General features: G+C 43.8%; 1 protein-coding gene across 10 annotated transcripts in view; it reads right to left on the bottom strand.

Moving 5' to 3' along the window:
* The window catches only part of LOC139052300 (protein transport protein Sec16B-like), a 492,173-nt gene that overhangs the window by 140,369 nt on the left and 329,628 nt on the right, over positions 1-22,176 (bottom strand). For all 10 annotated transcript variants that reach the window (XR_011509833.1, XM_070529379.1, XM_070529385.1 and 7 more), the window contains one exon: positions 6,767-6,872. Coding sequence is in view for 9 of the 10 variants with exons in the window: in XM_070529379.1 (XP_070385480.1) it covers positions 6,767-6,872 (106 nt within the window). In the remaining variant the exon portion in view is untranslated. The remainder of the gene's footprint in view (positions 1-6,766; positions 6,873-22,176) is intronic.

The following is a 22,176-nucleotide window of genomic DNA, read 5'->3' as shown; positions in this document are numbered from 1 at the left end:
CACCGGCTATGTGCAGAGGTGATCAAGTCGCGTAATGCACAGTCCTTTCGTCTGTCACACATATTGGCTTTGCGATAACCTACTTGCCTTAAAATTTGGATACCCCTTATGGGGGACATGGCTTTGAAAGTGAACTTCATTATTTCTTCGTGAATTTTGATCAAAATTGGCACTAATGCTCAGAATGTCTCTGATGCTACCATAAAAGTTTCAGAGTGATACCGTGAGAACATTTTATTTAATTTTATTGAGCACAATTTTTCTCCCTCAATCTTTCTGGGGGGCCTAGGAGCCTAAAAAACACGATGTAAGGGTCGTTGAGTACTGATTAGATAGCTAAATGGGTGCTGATGGTCGTGACAGACGTGCTTTTTGTTTGTTTTTTTCACAACAGAAATTTTTTGGAGTGTTACATTCGCATCAAGCAGACTTTCAGGGTGGACGAATAGACACGTCATAAACTTATAAAAAAGTCAAGATAAAAAAGCGAGACTGTCACGACCTGCACTGTAGCCCAAGGTACATGAAAAAAAAAAACAAGTCAATATGGGCTAAACTGTAACAAAAACATCAGCTCCAGAAATTGAGTAGAAAATTAAAAAAAAAAAAAACTCCTCAAGCCTGTGCCTAGGCATTTCGCACATCGGCACCATAGACATCGGCGCCTCGGGTTTCTTGGACATGTGGCCCCTGGTCTGGTGTGCCTTTATTCCACGCTGCCCTCCCCCTTTTTTTATATATAGATATAGAACAGATATAGTAATACTATATCTGTTCTTGAGTGAAGTTATACTAACCTTTGTATTGTATTTCACATCGTCACTGGAAAGTTTTTGCAATACTTAAAGTAGTTTTTCTTCCTTTTCTGTTTTTGCTGTACCATCCAGCACGAGTTCTTTGTTTTCTTTGTAAAACTGTCTAATACGATGCTCATCTGCTTTGGTCTCACTTAGACTGGCAGTATCGCAAACAATATAAAATAAATAAATTACCATGCCCATAGAAATCAATATTTGAAGAGTTTTCCTGCATATTGTTAAACATCTCAGTTGGAATTATGCCAACAATGCCATGCACTGTCTGAAATGACAACCAAACATTAACTATTTGTCACATTTGACAATTTTTGGCAGAGTGGGGCATCTGGAAATATGAAACTTCTACTGGAGGTATTGTTGAAACTAGCCTCCAGGGCTAATGCGCCACAAAATTTGCATTTTGATCAACTCGGCAACGTAATTATCAAATGGCTGCGCCAGTGAAGACACACAAGCTTCTCTTGGTTTGTCAGTTTTCCGATCCGACGTGTAGGCTGTTAACGACGTCTCAAACAATGGTAAAAGCTCGTGAGTGCGTGTTATCTTGATAGGTGTGTTCAACTAATATTAGGCGGAACTTTATTTTTTCCACAGTGGGTTTCTTTTATCCATCAGCGCTTCGACAGCACAGGTACAAATTATTACGGGCAATCATTCCCGCAGTGTTGGGTTCTCACTCACACAAGTGCACGCAGTCGACTTCAGGCTGACGTTCGACGGCAGCTTGACTAGCAGTCTAATCTCTCACATTCTGAACATCGTCCGTGCAAGTTCCCTTATTCATTACTGTACCATATTGTACATCGCTACACATTACTGTACAGCATTATACGTGACTGGAACAAAGCACTCGGATGTTCCAGCGTCAGTTGAACACACACTGAACCACCTTGCTCAGAAAAACTGACCGAACGCCATAATCAAGTATGAGGAGGCTTCTGCATGCTCCCTGACCTGACAAACATTGCTTTGCGAGCCTTAAGAATGCTGCAAAGAACAAACTAGGTGCCTACTGCAATGAGTAAAAAAATTTTCCCAGTACAAAAGGAACTTACCTGTGTTCACATTTATAATGGTACTGCCTTCTTGCACAGCATGAGCATCACTATGGCTAGTACTGATGGCAACAAATCTTAATAATAATTGTTTGCCTGATCAGACTTATGAAAGTTGGGAACTAAGAGCCAGGTGCATATGTTGTATATTTCAGATTTGCTTTTACTCTCAGTAGTTATACTAAAATAGCAAATTACCACTTTCATTCATAGGGGAAATTACTCATACTTATTAATTGAATTGAAGAAACGATAAATTATTGGCGATGAAAGTGGATGAAGAAGCAACTTCCCGCAGGTAGGGAACAATCCCACGTCTTCACATTATGCGTGCGATGCTCTAACCAAGTTGTTTTTTCATCCAATTTCATTGCCATTTATTTATAATTTCTTTAATTCAATTAATAAGTACAAGTAATTTCCCCTATGTTTTCCTTGGTGTTTTTGTTGGCTTCTCATGATATGATTAATAAAGATTGGGTCCCTCGATTAACCCCCTTTCTTCTCGTAGTTTCATTCATGTTCCTTGACGTGCTTCTTTTGAGTTTCGCATAAGAATTCTAAAAGGCTGTCTGAACAATTATTACTGCTTTGCATACATTCAAAATACCAGTGATAAGGCTATAATTTTATATATCGTGGTACATGCTGAGACTACAATGTCCTGAAATAAAACATAAAAAATAAAAGCACCGAAAATGAGCCCATTTCTAGCAGTAATGAAAGGGTTAACGCAAGGACCAGCTTAAGCTCACTTGTGGGCAAAAAGCCACAAACTGAATTTGCAAAACGCCGCCTAGACAGAGTCACTGTGTCAAGGTAGCCTGCGCAATATCTGCACTTCGCAACAACACATATTGGGCTATGTGATTGCCTGTACATTGGTTGGTAATAACTATCTTGAGTTGTCCGGCAGGTTTTTGGTGACCCGGGCTCAAGTCTACCACGACAGGACGTCAACATCTTGTCTCAGCACCACCTTGCGGGCCCTGCTGGATGGCCCACAGTTAGTCGCCGAGGTTGGAGCTGCGCAGAGTGGCGGCCTACCTCAGCGATAGGGTCTCGGAGTTTAACTCGTTTGTGCGTTTGGCGTTACATTCCCATAGCATGTGTCTGAGTGTAGCTGAGTTCTGTTTGCCTATCTTACATGTGTCTTCTTTGTGTACTTCAGGGAATATCCGTTTGAGGTGAAACGGGTTCGGGAAGGTGTGTATTTGTAGTTGGCGTAGGGCCACTGCTTGTGCCCTGTTTAGGTCTTTGTGTGGTGGTTAGAATGCTCTTCTGGCTAGCTGTTACATCTTTGTGGTGTCGTTATATCTGGTCAGTCTGTCTCGTTCAGTTCGGGGGTCTTCCTGAGAGGCCGGCCGGGTGCAGTCTGTCAGCTCTCCCGCTCTGCGGTGGGCTGCCTCGTACATCATCATCATTATCAGCCTAGTTACGCCCACTGCGGGGCAAAGGCCTCTCCCATACTTCTCCAACTACCCCGGTCATGTACTAATTGTGGCCATGTTGTCCCTGCAAACGTTTTAATGTCATCCGCCCACCTAACTTTCTGCCGGCCCCTGCTACGCTTCCCTTCCCTTGGAATCCAGTCCGTAACCCCTAGTGACCATCGGTTATCTTCCCTCCTCATTACATGTCCGGCCCATGCCCATTTCTTTTTCTTGATTTCAACTAAGATGTCGTTTACCCGCGTTTGTTGCCTCACCCAATCTGCTCTTTTCTTATCCCTTAACGTTACACCCATCATTCTTCTTTCCATAGCTCGTTGCGTCGTCCTCAATTTCAGCAGAACCCTTTTCGGAAGCCTACAGGTTTCTGCCGCATATGTGAGTACTGGTAACACACAGCTGTTATACACTTTCCTTTTGAGGGATAGTGGCAACCTGCTGTTCATGATTTGAGAATGCCTGCCAAACGCGCCCCAGCCCATTCTTATTCTTCTGGTTATTTCAGTCTCATGATCCGGATCCGTGGTCACTACCTGCCCTAAGTAGATGTATTCTCTTACCACTTCCAGTGCTTCGCTACCTATCGTAAACTGCTGTTCTCTTCCGAGACTGTTAAACAATACTTTAGTTTTCTGCAGATTAATTTTCAGACCCACCCTTCTGCTTTGCCTCTCCAGGTCAGTGAGCATGCATTGCAATTGGTCTCCTGAGTTACTAAGCAAGGCAATATCATCAGCAAATCGCAAGTTGCTTAGGTATTCTCCATCAACTTTTATCCCCAATTCTTCCCACTCCAGGCCTCTGAATACCTCCTGTAAACATGCTGTGAATAGCATTGGAGATATCGTATCTCCCTGTCTGACGCCTTTCTTTATAGGGATTTTGTTGCTTTCTTTGTGGAGGACTACGGTGGCTGTGGAGCCGCTATAGATATCTTCCAGTATTTCTACATATGGCTCATCTACACTCTGATTCCGTAATGCCTCCATGACTGCTGAGGTTTCGACTGAATCAAACGCTTTCTCGTAATCAATGAAAGCTATATATAAGGGTTGGTTATATTCTGCACATTTTTCTATCACTTGATTGATAGTGTGAATACGGTCTATTGTTGAGTAGCCTTTACGGAATCCTGCCTGGTCCTTTGGTTGACAGAAGTCTAAGGTGTTCCTGATTCTATTTGCGATTACCTTAGTAAATACTTGGTAGGCAACGGACAGTAAGCTGATCGGTCTATAATTTTTCAAGTCTTTGGCATCCCCTTTCTTATGGATTAGGATTATGTTAGCGTTCTTACAAGATTCCGGTACGCTCGAGGTTATGAGGCATTGCGTATACAGGGTGGCCAGTTTCTCTAGAACAATCTGGCCACCATCCTTCAACAAATCTGCTGTTACCTGATCCTCCCCAGCTGCCTTCCCCCTTTGCATAGCTCCTAAGGCTTTCTTTACTTCTTCTGGCGTTACCTGTGGGATTTCGAATTCCTCTAGGCTATTCTCTCTTCCACTATCGTCGTGGGTGCCACTGGTACTGTATAAATCTCTATAGAACTCCTCAGCCACTTGAACTATCTCATCCATATTAGTAACGATATTGCCGGCTTTGTCTCGTAACGCACACATCTGATGCTTGCCTATTCCTAGTTTCTTCTTCACTGTTTTTAGGCTTCCTCCGTTCCTGAGAGCCTGTTCAATTCTATCCATATTATAGTTCCTGATGTCCGTTGTCTTACGCTTGTTGTACAATTGCATACAAAACCAAAGCCATATTCGTGGCATCGGCACAAGCCTACCACCCGAGCTGTCAGATGCAGCAACATCGCCGCCACAAGATGGCGACAGCACATTTTCATGGTGGTTGCTGTGGGTCCATTTTTGCTCGAGTACAATCTGGAGCAGCATTCTCGGTCAATCACTTTCGGCGACACTATCAGTTTCGCAAGATTTCGTGCGACTTGGCACCGATTACGTTGGCATATATGGATACCAGCATTTCTGGCGCTGTGCCAAGCACGCTATCTGCACACAGTATAGGAACGATGCTGCCATGCCTGTATTTCTTTTCTTGAGACTCTAGTTGGTGATGGGACGAAGGATTACAGCAGAGTCCCTGACTAGTTTGGCATTTGCCACAGGTGCACAACCATGGAGTTTTCTTGTGTGTGCTCACACACACAATTTGATTACTCTATTGACGTGCGCGCAGGTTGCTCTTCTGCAAGTGAGTTGAGCAGTGATTCCTTTGATGCAGACCACGGCCCAAGTGCCAAGTTGATATACAGTATATTTATTCCAATGTATCTACTTTTTTATTCTCATTATAAGTATTTATGCAGCCCCATCTGTATTCCCAAATAAACCATGCAAGTTTACCAATGGAAAATACTTCTTTGTCACTTTATGGTCATTCTCAAAAAATTGCAGCAAATTTTTTTCAACATAAGTCACTCAAGATTTTCTGAAAGAAAAAAAAAAGAAAGAAAGAAGAAAAAGACCCTGGGCATTCAAATTTGGCAAGAACAATTGACCCTCAAAAGCTTAAATCCGCAAATATTATGTGCACATTAGATTTCGGGGTGTGCTAGAATCGGGTAAATACAGTACATATTATTTCAACAAAGCACAACCAGGTTCGGTAAACGAATTTCCCACTGTACTGGCATTGTAAAAAAACACAATATTGATGAGTGTGTCGCATGTCTGAATCACATCTGGGTCATCACTTGCCTGGGGACACAAGGGGAGATGCATTTAGCACTACACTACGGCCTTGACCTCAGCGAACAGCTAGTCGGAGCCTTTCGGTGCCAGATATCACTTGCTCATGAGCTCTTTTGCCACATTGAACGCGAGCGCCATGATGAGGTGCAACCACATTGCTTTCGACAGTTGTGTTGTGGCTCGCCACAGTTTTATGGTGCTCATGGCAGTGTCATGGAAAGTCAAAATAACTGAGCAGATAAAAAAAAAATTTGTCAGAAAATTCTGTAGGTGACTGTAATTGGTAATAGATTTCTGTATTCATGGTTTAGTGCTCACAAGCTCATATGATAAAAGTAATGAACAATCATGTCATAAAGTCGCATGCACAGTGATCATGCATATTCAGGTAGAAATTAAATGTAAATGCAACAATTATGCTGCATGCAATGCATCTTCTTGACGCAAAGTTATGTCATGAAAGTTTTTATCAGCAAGCACAATGACAAGCTTGCCTGAAATTCATGCATTTGTTTTTCTTTCGTTTTTACAAAGAGGGATGCTTTTTTTTTTCCCCGTGTCCTGGGAATTTCCGTGCACAAAGCTTCAAAGCTATGCCAACCATGAATGTCTCACCATTGAAACAGATGATTATATAAATGTTAATACTGAAAAAAAAGTCTTCCTCTTTTTTTCCCCTTCATGATATTGCTGTCAAAAATGCTGCAGCTGTTAGTACTCACTGTTGAAGCCTTGTTGACCATGCAAGCTCTCCGTGCTAGGGACCAGGGACACAGGCTGTGCTTCGTGACCTTCATAGCCACTCTCCTGGCCATAATGGATTCCAACCTGAAAGATATCCCACATTCATGTTATTATATTGAAACCAAATTCTGTTTTCAGCAACTAAAAGCCCACAACTTTTGAAGATGAATTCGTACGTGATCCGGTGCACATCTGGCCATATACAGTCAAACCTCATTATAATGATGTTGCGTCTGACACAAATACCTTAATTATCCAGAGCTCGGAAAAAGTATGTACTAAACAGTAGTACTGCTTAACCGAAATAGCATGGGATCCCCAACTTGCCCATCAAAAATGGAACTCAGGGAGAGTGCAATGAAAGGGCAAAAACATGCAGTATTTATTCACTTTGAGCAACAAAAGTTTGTTATTTTCGTTTGGTGCTGCAGCGGCCCAGCAGCGACGACAGCGGCCTCAAACTTGCTGAAGCTACGAGCCAGCTTTTCAGCCTGCCCCCTCTTCTCGGCAGACACTCGCATGGCAGATTCCTCGTTGGCGTTGCATATTCTCCGTGCACGGGCGCGGTAGCACTGCAGAAGTCGTGGGGCGCCTTTTTCATTGCGGGGTGCTGTTCTCATCATGACGTTTGCTGATGATGTATGGATTTTATTGGTGTAAGGGCCAGATATGGCCAAAGAGCGCCAAGCCAGAGATAATGAATGAAGGGCCGATGGTACAACATGACAAACGTCAGGGTTGTGGATCAAGATGTGAATGGTACATGTAACTTGGCTCTAGAGAGGCCTAAAATTATTCGCTGTAAAGTGCGTAAGATGTACAAGCATTAAAACAATGACAATGATTAGTGGTGTATGCTATGAAGATAAAAGTTCTATTACCAAAGGGTTATGTACTGAACGAGTGAGTAACAGTAGCACCAGTACCTCACCGTGAGCCCTTGAACACAAGGGCTGGGAGGCATGTGTTTTCCGAAAATGTCATCGTAGCAGCATCCTCTAGTGAGAGGATGTGCTACGTACTATACCTTGGTCTGATAACATGCAATATGCCAATATCTCATACAAATGTTAAAACTGAATTATTGTCAAATAGCGGTTCAATGCCTAAAAGCATTGCGAAGTGGCGGAGAATCTGTTGTCTGTATGCCGAGGAAAAGTAATTTTCTCGTTGAGCTTCTATTCCTCGACACTCAAACAAGACATGAAGGATCGGCGTAAGGAAGTGGTGTAAGCATCTCGCCACATTTATCACAGACAGGAGGATCATTACTGGTTAATAGGTAAGAGTGAATGCCATAAGTATGACCTATCCTAAGGCAGCAGAAAGTGACCTCTGTCTGTCATACTTTTGTTAATGGTGGCCAGTTCCCTATGTTTGCCTTAATAACATGAAGCAAGAATTCCAGTTTCCAATGTATGTTACCAATGGCCCCTCAGTTTCTTGTGTATGAAGGGCATTAAATCTACAACAGGTACAGCTATGGAAAAATTACTTGGTTTTGTAGTTAATGTTATGGCTACGCGGTCGGCAAGCATATTACCCTCGATGCCTTTGCAGCCAGATATCCAGCATAATATGACGTACTGATGAGATGCGTACAGAGTACAGAGGTATGCATAAAGTTCAGTACAGACAGGATTTTTATTCTTTTGTAGAGAGGTTAAGGCTTTGACAACACTCAGCGAATCTGTAAATATTATTCCTTTCTTTAGTTTTGTGCATAGGCCTCTGCCGTAAAGATGCTCGTTTCTGGGTGCAAACAGCCAGATTCTGAGAAGGATGGGACGACTGGGGCACAGGAGACGCCGGCATGCAACTTTGAAGCATCTGTGTAGAATTCTGGGCACAAGTACTTTGACTGAAGTTCTAGGAAGTGAGTTTTTGTGTGCATTTCTGGGGCATTCTTCGTAACTTCTACAAAAGATGCATCGCAATCTATCAGCTGCCACAGCCATGGTGGTAATGGTTTGACTGGAGCTATTACAGTCGAACCCGAATATATCGAACCCGTTTACATCGAATTATTTGTTATATTGAACAATTTATGCACATGGTATAGGTACAATGAGCATATATAGCAAATATTACGCTTACATCGAACAAAAATAGCTGCAACTCCCGATATATCGAACGTAAAGCGGCGCAAAAGTGCTCCCAGAAGTTGGCGTTCTCTTGCGACGGCAGGGAAACACAGCAGGCTCCATCTCCATTCAACCGCCGCTCTCCCTGCTGTGACTGCGTTGCGTCGGGTGAGTCGTCGACACCCCCTGCAAAAAATGATCCTGGCACGCCCGCAGCGCTTGCTCAGACAGCCGATTAGAGGCTCCTGTGCCCTCGTACAAGCTGGCAGGAATGCGAGTTGTCTCGCTGCTTTTGTGGTTCATTGTGCTTGCGCCTTGTGGGTCTTCTCCCGCAGTGTTGCGGTGATGAAGCGGCAGAATTTGCCTTTCACCATGAAGCTCGAAATCATAAATCGAGTCGAACGTGGTGAGAAGTCAGATGTCGCCGCAGCATGCAAGATTTTTAGGAGCACTCTCAACATGATCTTTCAGAATATGGGGGAGATTAGGACTAAAGCGGACAAACTCGTGACCCGGTGCCCGTGATGCCCGACGTGTCCACACGGCCGTGTCAAAATGGTTCATCCGAAACTGCTTCAGATGTGCTCTTTTGCTGGGTGGGTGGAGAGTTTTACCTACTGCTACCGTGGGTGCTGGCGCCACACCCAAAGGTTCGCTGCGCACGAGCCAGGGGGGTGGCTGCTATTGGGGGGTGGCAGAGGCCGATGCAGCACTGCCCCCTGACGCACTACATCCATGTAAGCTGTACTGTGAAAAAATGAACGCCTTTTTCTAGTTAGGAAAGGTTTTTCTAGTTGGGCTAGTTGGTTGAAATGCATACTAAAAAAGTTTGCGCGGAGACACGAGGACAATGCTGAGAACAGACGGGCAAGCAGTCGTCCCTGCCTGTTCTCGGCATTGTCCTCGTGTCTCCGCGCAAACTTTTTCAGTAGTATACCTAATTCTAGCTTCTTTGAATGAAATATTTTCTTCGATTTTCACATATTTCTTCGGTAATTATTTATTTTTATTTTTTTTCACGTTTCACAGGATTGGGAATATGCCGGGTGGTCGCTTTCGCAGTTCACACAGTGGGGTGTGCAGAGAATAGTTATCAGAGGGGTGACCTTTATCACCATATTTTGCGCAGGCGAGTTGACCTCGCCAGCTTCGCGAACCATGGCCGTACTTCCGGCACTTCAAAACACCGTCGAGGGTTAGGAATGTAAGGCCTGACATGGGTTTTAGTACAGCCTGTCTCGATCTCTGGTAAAACACTCGAGGAAAATGCAATTATCAGCTGCTTTGTTGGGATTTCTTTGTTGTCTCGCCTGATTTTTATTCTTTTTACCTCAAGGACATTTTGCCCTTGCCAGCCTTCCAATAGCTCTGCTTCAGTTAGTTCTAACAAGTCCACATTGGAGATCACGCCTCGAAGTGTGTTCAGGGAGCGATATGGGGTCACTGTTATTGGGATGTCAGCAAAGGTTGTGAGTTTTGCAAGTTTGTCGTGTTGCAGCTTGTCCTGAACCTCAACTCAAGCACGAGGCTGCCGCTTGCCCTCTTGCTAGCTTTATAGCCTGGTCCAATGGTGTCTGTTAAGGAGTGCGACACAATGGGAAATAACTCTCACTGGTTTTTCAGGTTTATCACTGTGGATAACGTGGTGGCATGGAAAAGATTATTTGTGTTGAATGAAGAAGTTCAGGGAGACTTCGGTGCACACGCGCTTTGCAATGGTACGATCAGGCAGCAAAGGGAAAGATGCTCTACGCATGTGAGATGCTGTTACTTCAGCAGCAATGGCAGCCATCTGCCACGAAGCAGTCCAACAAGAGGACGCTACAAGTTTGACAGCAATAACTTGCACACGCCAGCCTGGCATTGCTGCTATAACCCAATGTGCCATACTCAAGGTTGGATATACCACACCAGGTTAACCCAAGCCGCCTGGGAGAAACAGAAAAATTGGGAAGAAAGGAGATGACAGGACAGAAAATGTAAGTTGACTGGAAAGCAATAAATTGTGGAGAGGGACCGGGAGAGGCAACTAGCAATTTTCCCAGGGTGGGCCAGTCTGAGGGTGCCGTCCACGTGAAGTGGAGGCAAAAGGGGTGTGCTGCCTCCGCCGAGGGGCCTTAAAGTCCAAAAACACCAATCACTGGCTCGTCCCCAAGATCATCTCTTCCCCAGACATGGCCAAGCCGCGGGCGGTTAGGCGCGGGAGGGCCCAACCCCCATGAGCTCCGGTCCGTGGTGTCGCCTCGCCACACACACCAAATGCCTGCTGATGCAGACGCCCCTGCAGGGGTTGCAACGTTTGCATTTACGAGGCTGACGTAATGTGCAGCTTCTGCCACTGTCAGGCATGAATCACCCATGCTGTCACTTTCTGTGTCGTCATCATCACTGTCATTAGGCAACACTTTGGCAACAACAGAGGCAACGATGGGAAAAAGCTGAACCTCATAGCTGACATCTTTTCGCGGTCACAGCAGCGCTGCCAACACCTTCTTCGCATTCAAAATGCCGTACACCGTAGTCAATGGTAGATCCCTGTGCATGCCAGCGCTGACTTCTTTGTGCCATGTTCAATAGCACAAACGATGTACAATTTTTCTTCTATGCTGAGCACCCGGTGTTTTTTATCCGAGCTTCGGCACGACGCGAGTCCTAGCTTGCACAGTGCCAAAATGATGTTGATGTTAATGTGGCTTCACTTGCAATGCACAGGGCGCTAGAGGCCACTGTTCGAATCTCTGAAGCTTGTTCTGCAGGGCCGCCCCATGGGGATGACGCACCGCCGTGATTGCGCTTTTGATTTACACTACAGTGTTACATCTGATAATTTCGTACACGGTCGATTCCAGATATATCGAACTTGAAGGGGATCGTGAAATAGTTTGATATCTCAATGAGCCGAAATATAAAATATGCCTATGTGAGGCTTATATGAGACCTTCGCACATGTCAGTCAGTTTCCCGAGATCATGAAAAGCAGGAACTTACCGATTTGCTTATCCAGCGCTGTGCTGAACACACAAAGGTTAACTTATTTTTTGCTCACAGGCACTGCAAGTCACTCGTGGTGTGGAATTATTTTTGACATACTGATCACAATGCTAGCCCTATAAGCCTGCATCACCCGAGCGTAAGACTGCGGTGTGCTTTGCATGTGTTGAAGTGCTTGTTATGCATTTTTATTCAAGATAAGGTAGAAATCGACGCATCACAAAAGCAATCTAGCCTGCATGGGTATGTGCCATGCTTCCAACAGTGCAATTGTACTGCGTATCACGTGTGACTGTGCTTGACAATGTGTTTGTTACAATACAAACAATATGCTGTTTAAATGGCCAATAGTCATACATGGGCAACTAGCCAGGCAAACTGTTCCGTCAGGTTTTGGAACAGACTTCCCGTTGGAACCAGTCGTCCCCGCTTTTCAACCACTTTAAAAAGTCAGCACATCTCATCTTGTGCGCTCCTCAGCTCTCCTGATGCCTCCAGCCAGTATGTTCCTTTGTTCTTCGCACTTCACCTCTGGCCACTGCATTGGTGACTGCTATCAAAGCACCCACACTGTTAGCTTCGAAAATAGCTTTCAGCTTGCAGAATATCCGAGTCCATTACCACTCACACAAAACTGTGCAAGAACAAATTAAATATATTCAGACTGGACCCACGAATCGTACAGCGAGGAATCTTACATGCCGCTGCCGCAATAAGAAGGGAGGGGGGTCTTTATGAGATGTGTGGGTGTGGTGTGCAGTGGTTTTGTTAAATTCAAACTGTAATGCAAAGATCCGTCCAAGTGGAGGCTGGGATTAGATCCGTTTTAGCTGTTTCGGAATTCTAAAATGCCATCTGTGATAACGAATGGCCACTGTTGGCACAAACCATCCACATGCGCAGCAAGCAAAAATGAGAGCACTCTGCTCATTCTTCATCCTTGGCATGCACCACCCTTCAGATTCAATCTCTTGTTTGACAGCACCTGCCAAAACATAGCAGTTTCAAATTTATCTGCATTCAATATTTCTGACAACGAGAGAAATGATCACGTCTCAGTTAGGAGGAGTGCTCTTGCAGGGGCACGGCACAGCATAAGGTTCAAAATATTTAATTTGGCAGTAAACTGGAGTTCCATGTATGCGTACAGTAAAAGCTCATTAATTCGGATCTCATGGGACCGGGAAAAATGTCCAAATTATCCGAATGCTGAATTAACGAGTGAACAGGAAAAACAACATGAAAATCAAGTTGGAGAAGCATACCCTTATTTACTTAAGTATTTTGCAATAGTTGTCTGCTTTTTCGAGCAGATTCCAGCTGACATCACAATTTTTCTTAACTCTTCCAAGTGGCCAACAGCCCGTAAACTGTTGGAAGTGCTCTGGCAAATGTCCTCCAATATCAAAAGCGCCTCCGTGACTTCTCGTTAGTGCGATGAGGTCGTGGCTGCATCTCCTCGCATGACTCTATGTCTGAATCATGGTCTGCCCGGGCACCCATGACATCATTAATAATTTCTTCATCGGTCAGGAGACCAGCCGTGGCGACACAATCATCAATCACGATGTAGACCTAAAGGGTCACATCTGTGGGAACGACAGCATCAAAGGTCGGGCAGTCATCATCGGTGGACTCGGCTGACACCTCGTCGGCTACTGCCGCATGTTTGGACCTCACAAAACCACTGTGCCGAAAACTGTTGGCGATCACTTGCGTAGGTGTATTTGTCCACACGTGGGCAATGATGTACACAGCGCCGAGCTAGCCGACTTCACACAGCTTTCCAACTTCTGAGCATAAGATCATTCGCTGTAGCAGGTGCTTTCAGTACTTTGACTTCACGTGGTGAATCATACCCTGGTCCATCACCAGAAGGGCACATGTAGTGTTGGGTGGCAAAAAAAAAAAAAAAAAGCTTCACGCTTTTCAGTTTGACTATCAGTTGTGTGCACAGCAGTTGTCAACGACCATAATTATCTTGCGGTCATTAGACGAGAAGTGCTGGTCCAACTGCTACAGCCAGCCCTGAAAAGTGTCCGAGGTCATCCAAGCCTTCCTGTTCGCTCTGTACTCGACAGGAAGGCTTGGTGTTTTTAAAACAACATGGCTTATGCGCCTTCCCGATGGCAACAAGTGGCAAGTGCTCTGTGCCAGACATACTGGTGGCAAGAAGCACAGTTATCCTCTGCTTGCACTTCTTGCCACCAATGCACGAGTCCCCTTTGAAAGTCACCGTCTTGTCGGGCAGAGCTCTGAAAAATAGAACAGTTTCGTCTGCATTGAATGCGTCACTTGGTTCGTATGCAGCTATGTGCTCAAGCGACTTCACATTTTTCTACTAGGTGATCCTGCTTTCGTCAACGCTGGCCTTTTCGCCACACACACACTTCTGCAAACGAGTTCGTGTCTCTCCCGAAACCTTGCGCACCACCCTTCTGATGCTCTGAGCGATTCAATGTTCATTATTGCAGCGTACTTCTCACCCTGTGCCATGAGAGGTGCGCTCAAAGACAAATGCACGTTGCGACAGTCAGTAACCCACAGGAGCAAAGCTTTTTTTAGCTGGGGATGAGCTGTGGTCCGCAACCACTTTCTTGATGCATGAAACTTCTCGCTTTCAAAGGCTTCAAGAATCTGTTGTTCATTTTTCACGTACGTTCCCAGCGTGCTCCGCTTCACGTTGTAGTTGGTCATAATGTGCTGTCGCGATTCACCGTTATTCAAAGCCTGCAAAATTTCCACCTTAGTCCCCAAGTTCTTGGCTTCATACTTCTGCCGCTTTGCCGGTGTTGCCGACACTGAAGCGCATGATGGTGGTGGCATGCAAAACATGGTCACAACGAAAAAAGAAAACTCCGCAAGCAGATATGATGCCGACTCGACAACACAAGAGAAAATGGCGTCGAAGGCACAGTGGAGCGAAGAAAGATGACACCAACGTTCGGTGACACTGCGATCGCCCCCACTAATTGATGCCGATGGCGATACCTCTGAAGTTTCGGTTTAACTCCGGTGGTGCCAGTGCTGCTTTACCACACTTTCATGTGGCGGCAGCCGTCAGCATTTGTCTAAATTAAGCGGTGCGGGGCCGAATTCTGCCGAATTAATGAAGGTTTGGTCCCATAGACTAACATGCACTTTGGCCAGGACCAATAGAGCCGTCCGAATTATCCGAATTTCCAAATTAAAGGGTATCGAACTAACAAATTTTTATATAGTACACGACTATACTTTTGCAGGAGATGTTCAAGGGGATTTCACAACTGTTCGATAGAGGCAATAATTTAATATATTCGAGTTTGATATATTCGGAACAACTGCATTCACGTTCACAATATTGAACTTTATACTTTTGCATGGGATTTTCAAGAGGATTTCACAAGTGTTCGATAAAGGCAATAATTTGATATATCTCGAACGACTACGTACATTCAAGTTCACAATACTGAACTGTATACTTTTACATGGGATTTTCAAGAGGATTTCACAAGTGTTCGATAAAGGCAATAATTTGATATATCCTAGTTTTATATATTGGAACGACTGCATTCACGTTAGCAATATTGAACTGTATACTTTTGCATGGGATTTTGAAGGGGATTTCACAAGTGCTCGATAGAGGTAATAATTTGATGTATCCGAGTTTGATATATCAGGAACGACTGCATTCAAGTTTGCAATATTGAACTGTATACTTCTGCAAGGGATTTTCAAGAGGATTTCACAAGTGTTCGATGGAGGCAATCATTTGATATATCCGGAATGACTGCATTTATGTTCGCAATATTGAATGTTACACTTTTGCATGCGATTTTCAAGGGGATTTCACAAGTGCTCAATAGAGGCAATAATTCAACATATTTGAGTTTGATATATCCAGAACGACTGCATTCACGTTCGCAATATTGAACTTTACACTTTTGCATGGGACTTTCAAGGGGATTTCACAAGTGCTCGATAGGGGCAATAATTCAACATATTCAAGTTTGATATATCCAGAACGATTGCATTCACGTTCGCAAAATTGAACTTTACACTTTTGCATGGGACTTTCAAGAGGATTTCACAAGTGCTCGATAGGTGCAATAATTTAACATATTCAAGTTTGATATATCCAGAACGACTGCATTCACGTTTGCAATATTGAACTTTACACTTTTGCATGGGACTTTCAAGGGGATTTTACAAGTGCTCGATAGGGGCAATAATTTAACATATTCAAGTTTGATATATCCAGAACGACTGCATTCACGTTCGCAAAATTGAACTTTACACTTTTGCATGGGACTTTCAAGGGGATTTCACAAGTGCTCCATAGAGGCAATAATTCAACATATTTGAGTTTGATATATCCGGAACGACTGCATTTTTGTTCGCAATATAGAACTGTATACTTTTGCATGGGATGTTCAAGGGGATTTCACAAGTGTTCTATAGAGGCAATAATTTGATATATCCTGTGACTGCATTCATGTTCGCAATATTGAACTAAAAAAAAAAATTAAATTATGTGGTTTTACGCACCAAAACAACTTTCTGATTATGAGCCACGCCGTAGTGGAGGACTCCGGAAATTTCGACCACCTGGAGTTCTTAACCTCCACCTAAATCTAAGTACACGTATGTTTTCGCATTTCGCCCCCATCGAAATGCGGCCGCCGTGGTCGGGATTCGATCCCGCGACCTCGTGCTCAGCAGCCCAACACCATAGCCACTGAGCAACCACGGCGGGTGCAATATTGAACTGTATACTTTTGCATGAGATTTTAAAGGGGATTTCACAAGTGCTCCATAGAGGCAATAATTCAACATATTTGAGTTTGATATATCCGGAACGACTGCATTTTTGTTCGCAATATAGAACTGTATACTTTTGCATGGGATATTCAAGGGATTTCCCAAATGTTTGATACAGACAATAATTTTAATAATTTAATAATTTCAATAATTTAATTTTCCAACAATCACTGGATACCGGCTGTGTTCCAGATGATTGGAAGTCTGGCCGTATCACACCTATATTCAAATCTGGTGACCTCTCATGTCCAAGCAATTACCGCCCGATTTCACTGACATCAGTTTGTTGTAAACTCCTTGAGCATATAATTTACTCCCACATTATGAGTCATCTTAATGCAAATAATCTGTTATTCAAAAATCAGCATGGCTTCAGATACAAACGGTCTTGCCAAACACAGTTGTTCAAACTAACCACTGACCTACATGACTCTGTGCACAATTTGCTTTATACTGACGCAATATTTATTGACTTCTCGAAAGCCTTAGATCGTGTTCCCCATAAACAGCTAATCATGAAAATAAACAGCCTTAAGTTAGATGAGAAAACTACCCAGTGGATTAACGAGTTTTTATCTGGTCGCTCTCAATCGGTAACTATTAATAACAACCAATCTACTTTCTGCTGCGCTAGGTCAGGGGTGCCTCAAGGGTCAGTGTTAGGCCCATTATTATTCCTAATATATATTAATGACATATCTATGAATATAACTTCAACAATACGGCTGTTTGCCGATGATTGTGTAATTTATAGACAGAAAACCACCCCTGATGACGTCGCCATATTACAAAAAGATTTAAACACATTAGCTGAATGGTGTCGCGCATGGAAGATGGAAATTAATGCAGATAAAACTAAGGTCATGACATTTTCTTCCAAGCTAACCTTTCCATCTAACGTATACACTCAACGCAATTGCATACTCGAACGAACCTTTTCCTTTAAATATCTGGGCGTTATTCTTAGATCTGATTTAAGCCGGGCCATGCATGCTGAGCATACTACTAACAAGGCAATAAAAAAACTTGTCTTTTTAAAACGCTGTCTGTACCTTGCAAACAGTGACACAAGACTTTGTGCATACATCTCCCTTATCAGAACAACCCTCGATTACGCCTCAATTATTCGGAACCCTCACACAGCTATCCTTTCTGATTGCATCGAATCAGTTCAAAATAAGGCTGCCCGCTTTATTTTGCGCTTTTACTCTCCATATCAAAGTGTCGGCATTAAAGCAGACCCTTAATCTTCCGGATCTTGACATCTGACAGAAATATTTCCGTCTGTCTTTTTTTGACTCCCTTTACTATGGTGGTTCATCTTTTTCATCTGCTCCCATCTTACCCGCCCATTATCTGTCCACCCGCAATGACCATGTATGCAAAGTGTCTCCCATATTTGCTAGGACCAAAAAATTCCAGAATTCCCCTTTGGTGTTATCAGTGAACGAATGGAACGCCCTACCTCAGGATATTGTAACAATCACTGACCCGTCTGCCTTCCAATCAGCCCTGCGCACATTTTTAAACGTATAAAATGTTCAGCTGCCACTTCTTGACTGGCCTGTGTTACATATATGAATAATTTCTAAATGTCCATTTACCCGCACCCACCTACCACTTGTGCCTTGTTGAAAAGTGCCATGTACAGCAAATATGAATTGTACCATGTACTCTCGCCCAAATTACTTTTCGTTTTTTTCTCCTCTTTTTTGATCTTTTTTTACAAAGTGTTTCTTCTACCGAAATCTGTGCTTGTTGCCTTCAGTCATTTTTATTACAATATCATGTGTGAATTGTATCCCCCCTTATGTAATGCCTCTCGGGGCCTTTAGGGTATTGAAAATAAATAAAAATAAATAAATAAACTTGATAAATACGAGATTGATATATCCGGAACGACTGCATTTAAGTTCGCAATAATGAACTGTATACTTTTGCATTGGATTTTAAAGGGGATTTCACAAGTGCTCGATAGAAGCAATAATTCACCATATTTGAGTTTGATATATCCAGACCGACTGCATTCTTGTTCGCAATATAGAACTGTATACTTTTGCATGGGATATTCAAGAGACTTCCCAAATGTTTGATACAGGCAATAATTTGTTATATCCTAGTTTGATATATCCGGAACGACTGCATTCAAGTTCGTAATATTGAAATTTGTACTTTTGCGTGGTGTGTTCAAGGGGATTTCCCAAATGTCTGATACAGGCATTAATTTGATATATCCGAGTTTGATATACCCGGAACGACTGCATTCTTGTTCACAATATAGAACTGTATACTTTTGCATGGGATATTCAAGGGGATTTCCCAATTGTTTGATACAAGCATTCGTTTGATATATCCGGAATGACTGCATTCAAGTTTGCAAAATTGAACTTTATACTTTTTCATGGGATTTTCAAGGTGATTTCACAACTGTCCGATGGAGGCAGTGATTTGATATACAGTGGAATCTCGTTGATACGATTCTCACGGGTACCGAAAATAAAAACGTATTATCCAAAAATCGTATTATCCAAAACGGACTCCAAAAGATCGCGAATAATACATACTTGGCACAGAACTTGCTTTTATTAAGGGGGGAGGCTACCCTGGAGACCGAACTTTCTTATTTTTTAAGATATCCAGATGAAACTTTCAGGATATGTTCACACCACCGAACTATGAGGAACTGCAAAGTTTCATGAAGATATGTTTATTAGTGCCAGAGTTATTGAGGTTTAACTAGGTGATTCATGCATATGCCTGAGGAAAAGCCTGGAGAAAGCCAGGACTTCGTAGGAAGCTGAAATTCACTGTGATGATTCCTTGATAGATATCCCAGGGGGCTAAAGAGCCCTTTTCTTTAATTTCCCCTCCAAAAAATTTTAAGACAACTTTGAATTTGATGTAGCCAGTAATGACCACATTCATCAAAAATTAATTGCTTATTATAAATTAACTGCACCAACTTTCAAAAAAAGAAGCCTGTTACCCCCTGGCAAAGTCACTCAGGAACAGAATAAAAAAAACGGCATACAAATCTGAAAAGCGGTTCTTGAGATATCGCCTTCCCTAGCACCACTACTAGCGAAAAAATACATTCCGAGAAAACAGGCCTTAAAGTTGAACACGTGTTTTTTTTTTTTTTTTATTAGAAAGCTCCTGCGGAGCTTCTAATTAGCTCTTGCGGCTCCAGGCACACTCAGTGTGTCGGATTTTCGACTGGCGACAGCCGAAAGCACAGTTTCGCCGCTGAAAAGCGTCTACGCAGTCGGCACTCGCTGCGGAAGATAGGAAGTTCGATGCTCGTACAAGACGCATATCGCGCTCCCGTGCACCGAACATCTGCACTGTCTTGGGCTTTGCCGGCATCGCGTGCAGCGAAGAACTAGCGAAAAAAAAAGAAAGCTGAGCAAATAATCTAAAAGATAGCGCTAGGCGATGAACAGCTCAAAGCAGGCGAGCAAGGGACGCGAGCGCGCCATCACAGGGAGGAGCCGCCGCCGCCCGCGCAGCAGCCAATGGCAGGCGCGCTTTAGCCCGCGGGATTTGAGCAGCCGCCGCCGCTGGCGCAGCAGCCAATGGTAGGCGCGCTTTACCCCGCGGGATTTGAACGCGCTGCTCCGGCCAATCAGCGCTCCGCATCACATCGCGGAAAAACGCCAATAGCGCCTCAACCGCGCCGACGATGCGGTGCGTTTGGTGTGCGAGCTTGCGAAAATTGCTCCCAGAGGCCGCCACACTGCTGCAGGCGCTGTGCAGAAGCACGGCCGGACTCTAGCCGAGCCGAGCCAGGCCAAGCCTCGAGCATACAAAGCGCGCGTCGCCGCGTCTTTAGTCCGCCGTGCCTGTCGTTTCGCTCGATGTTAATTTCAGTAGCTCTGCCCACCCGCTTCAAAGGACTGGCTCTGATGTTATCATCATACAGAAGACGTTTCCGGGATCGTATTATCCAAACCGACGTGGAAATACGATCGTATTAGCCGTACAAAAATGCATTTACCTCTATAGGGCATCGGCCGGGAACGAAAAAAAAAACGTATTATGCCGAAAAACGTATTTAGCCGAATCGTATCAACGAGATTTCACTGTATCCGGAACGACTGCATTCAAGTTCGCAATATTGAACTTTATACTTTTGCATGGTATGTTCAAGGGGATTTCCCAAATGTTTGATACAGGCATTAATTTGATATATCCGAGTTTGATATACCCGAAACGACTGCGTTCTTGTTCCCAATATAGAACTGCATACTTTTGCATGAGATTTTCAAAGGGATTGCACATCTGTTCGATAGAGGCAATAATTAGATATATCCGAGTTTGATGTATCCGGAACAACTGCATTCATGCTCGCAATATTGAACTGTATACTTTTGCATGGGATTTTGACGGGGATTTCCCAACTGTTCAATAGAAACAATAATTTGGTATATCTGAGTTTGATATATCCAGAACGACTGTGTTCATGATTCACAATTTTGAACTTTATACTTTCGCATGGGATTTTCAAGGGGATTTAACAACTGTTCGATAGAGGCAATAATTTGATATATCCGAATTCTATCTATCCAGAACGACTGCACTGATTATCACAATATCAAACATTATATTTCTGAATGGGATTTCGAAGGGGATTTCAAAACTGTTCGTTAGAGGCAATAATTTGTTATATCCTAGTTTGATATAATGTAATCCCTCGATATAACTAAATTGCTTTACTCGAAATAACCCTTTATTCAAAATTTCTTCCAGTCCCAACCCAAATGCATACATTTTAAACCGCATTACTAGAAGCGCCAAAAAAGCTTGAGCCGCTTAGAGCGAAGTGGCAAGCGGAGGCATCGCCACTGCCGAGCGGCGGGGACCCTTTTGTGCATGCAGTGTCAAATTAATACCGCTGACGAATTAGTCTCATGCAGGCACAGAACAGTCCACAAGAGTACCAAACTCACGACCGATGACCGCCTGGTAACGGGTACCAGGCGAGTGCCGAATGCTGCCAGCTGTTTACTGCAAAGCCAACGGAAGCTGTCAAATTCCATGGCACAGCGCGCCCGCACCGTTAATCTCTGTCCCATTCTCATCGCTGGTGTCCCCCGTGATAGAATCCACACAAAAGAAAGTTTCCCGATGCTTTGCGATGCCAGAAAACCGTGGTCTCTTGGATGCTGAAATGCAGCCGGAAGGCGGCGGGCAGGCTTGCACCGTAGCGTTCCATCGGTTGTGCTCGATGAGAAAACGTTTTACTGCTCTAGAGCACTTCTGGTGCTGAAACATGCCGAAAAGCACAAAAAAAAATGTCCCTCCGATTATAAGACCATGTTCGACCCAAGGAACTACGTTAACAAATCGAGAAGACAACTTTGGGGATGCCGGTCTAGAAATTTGCTCGCCGCTCACCATAATCAACCTGCATTGCAACGAAACACAGCCCCTAACTTCACTGCACTTCTGATGGTGCAAATCGACAGATAACTTGCTGAAACTGGAAAAATACGAGCATCACCAGCGTTGAG

The sequence above is a fragment of the Dermacentor albipictus genome, unplaced genomic scaffold, assembly GCF_038994185.2.
Source record: "Dermacentor albipictus isolate Rhodes 1998 colony unplaced genomic scaffold, USDA_Dalb.pri_finalv2 scaffold_21, whole genome shotgun sequence".
NCBI lineage: Eukaryota > Metazoa > Arthropoda > Arachnida > Ixodida > Ixodidae > Dermacentor > Dermacentor albipictus.
The sequence above is the reverse complement of the archived record's forward strand: the minus strand, read 5'-3'. Positions and strand labels throughout refer to the sequence as shown.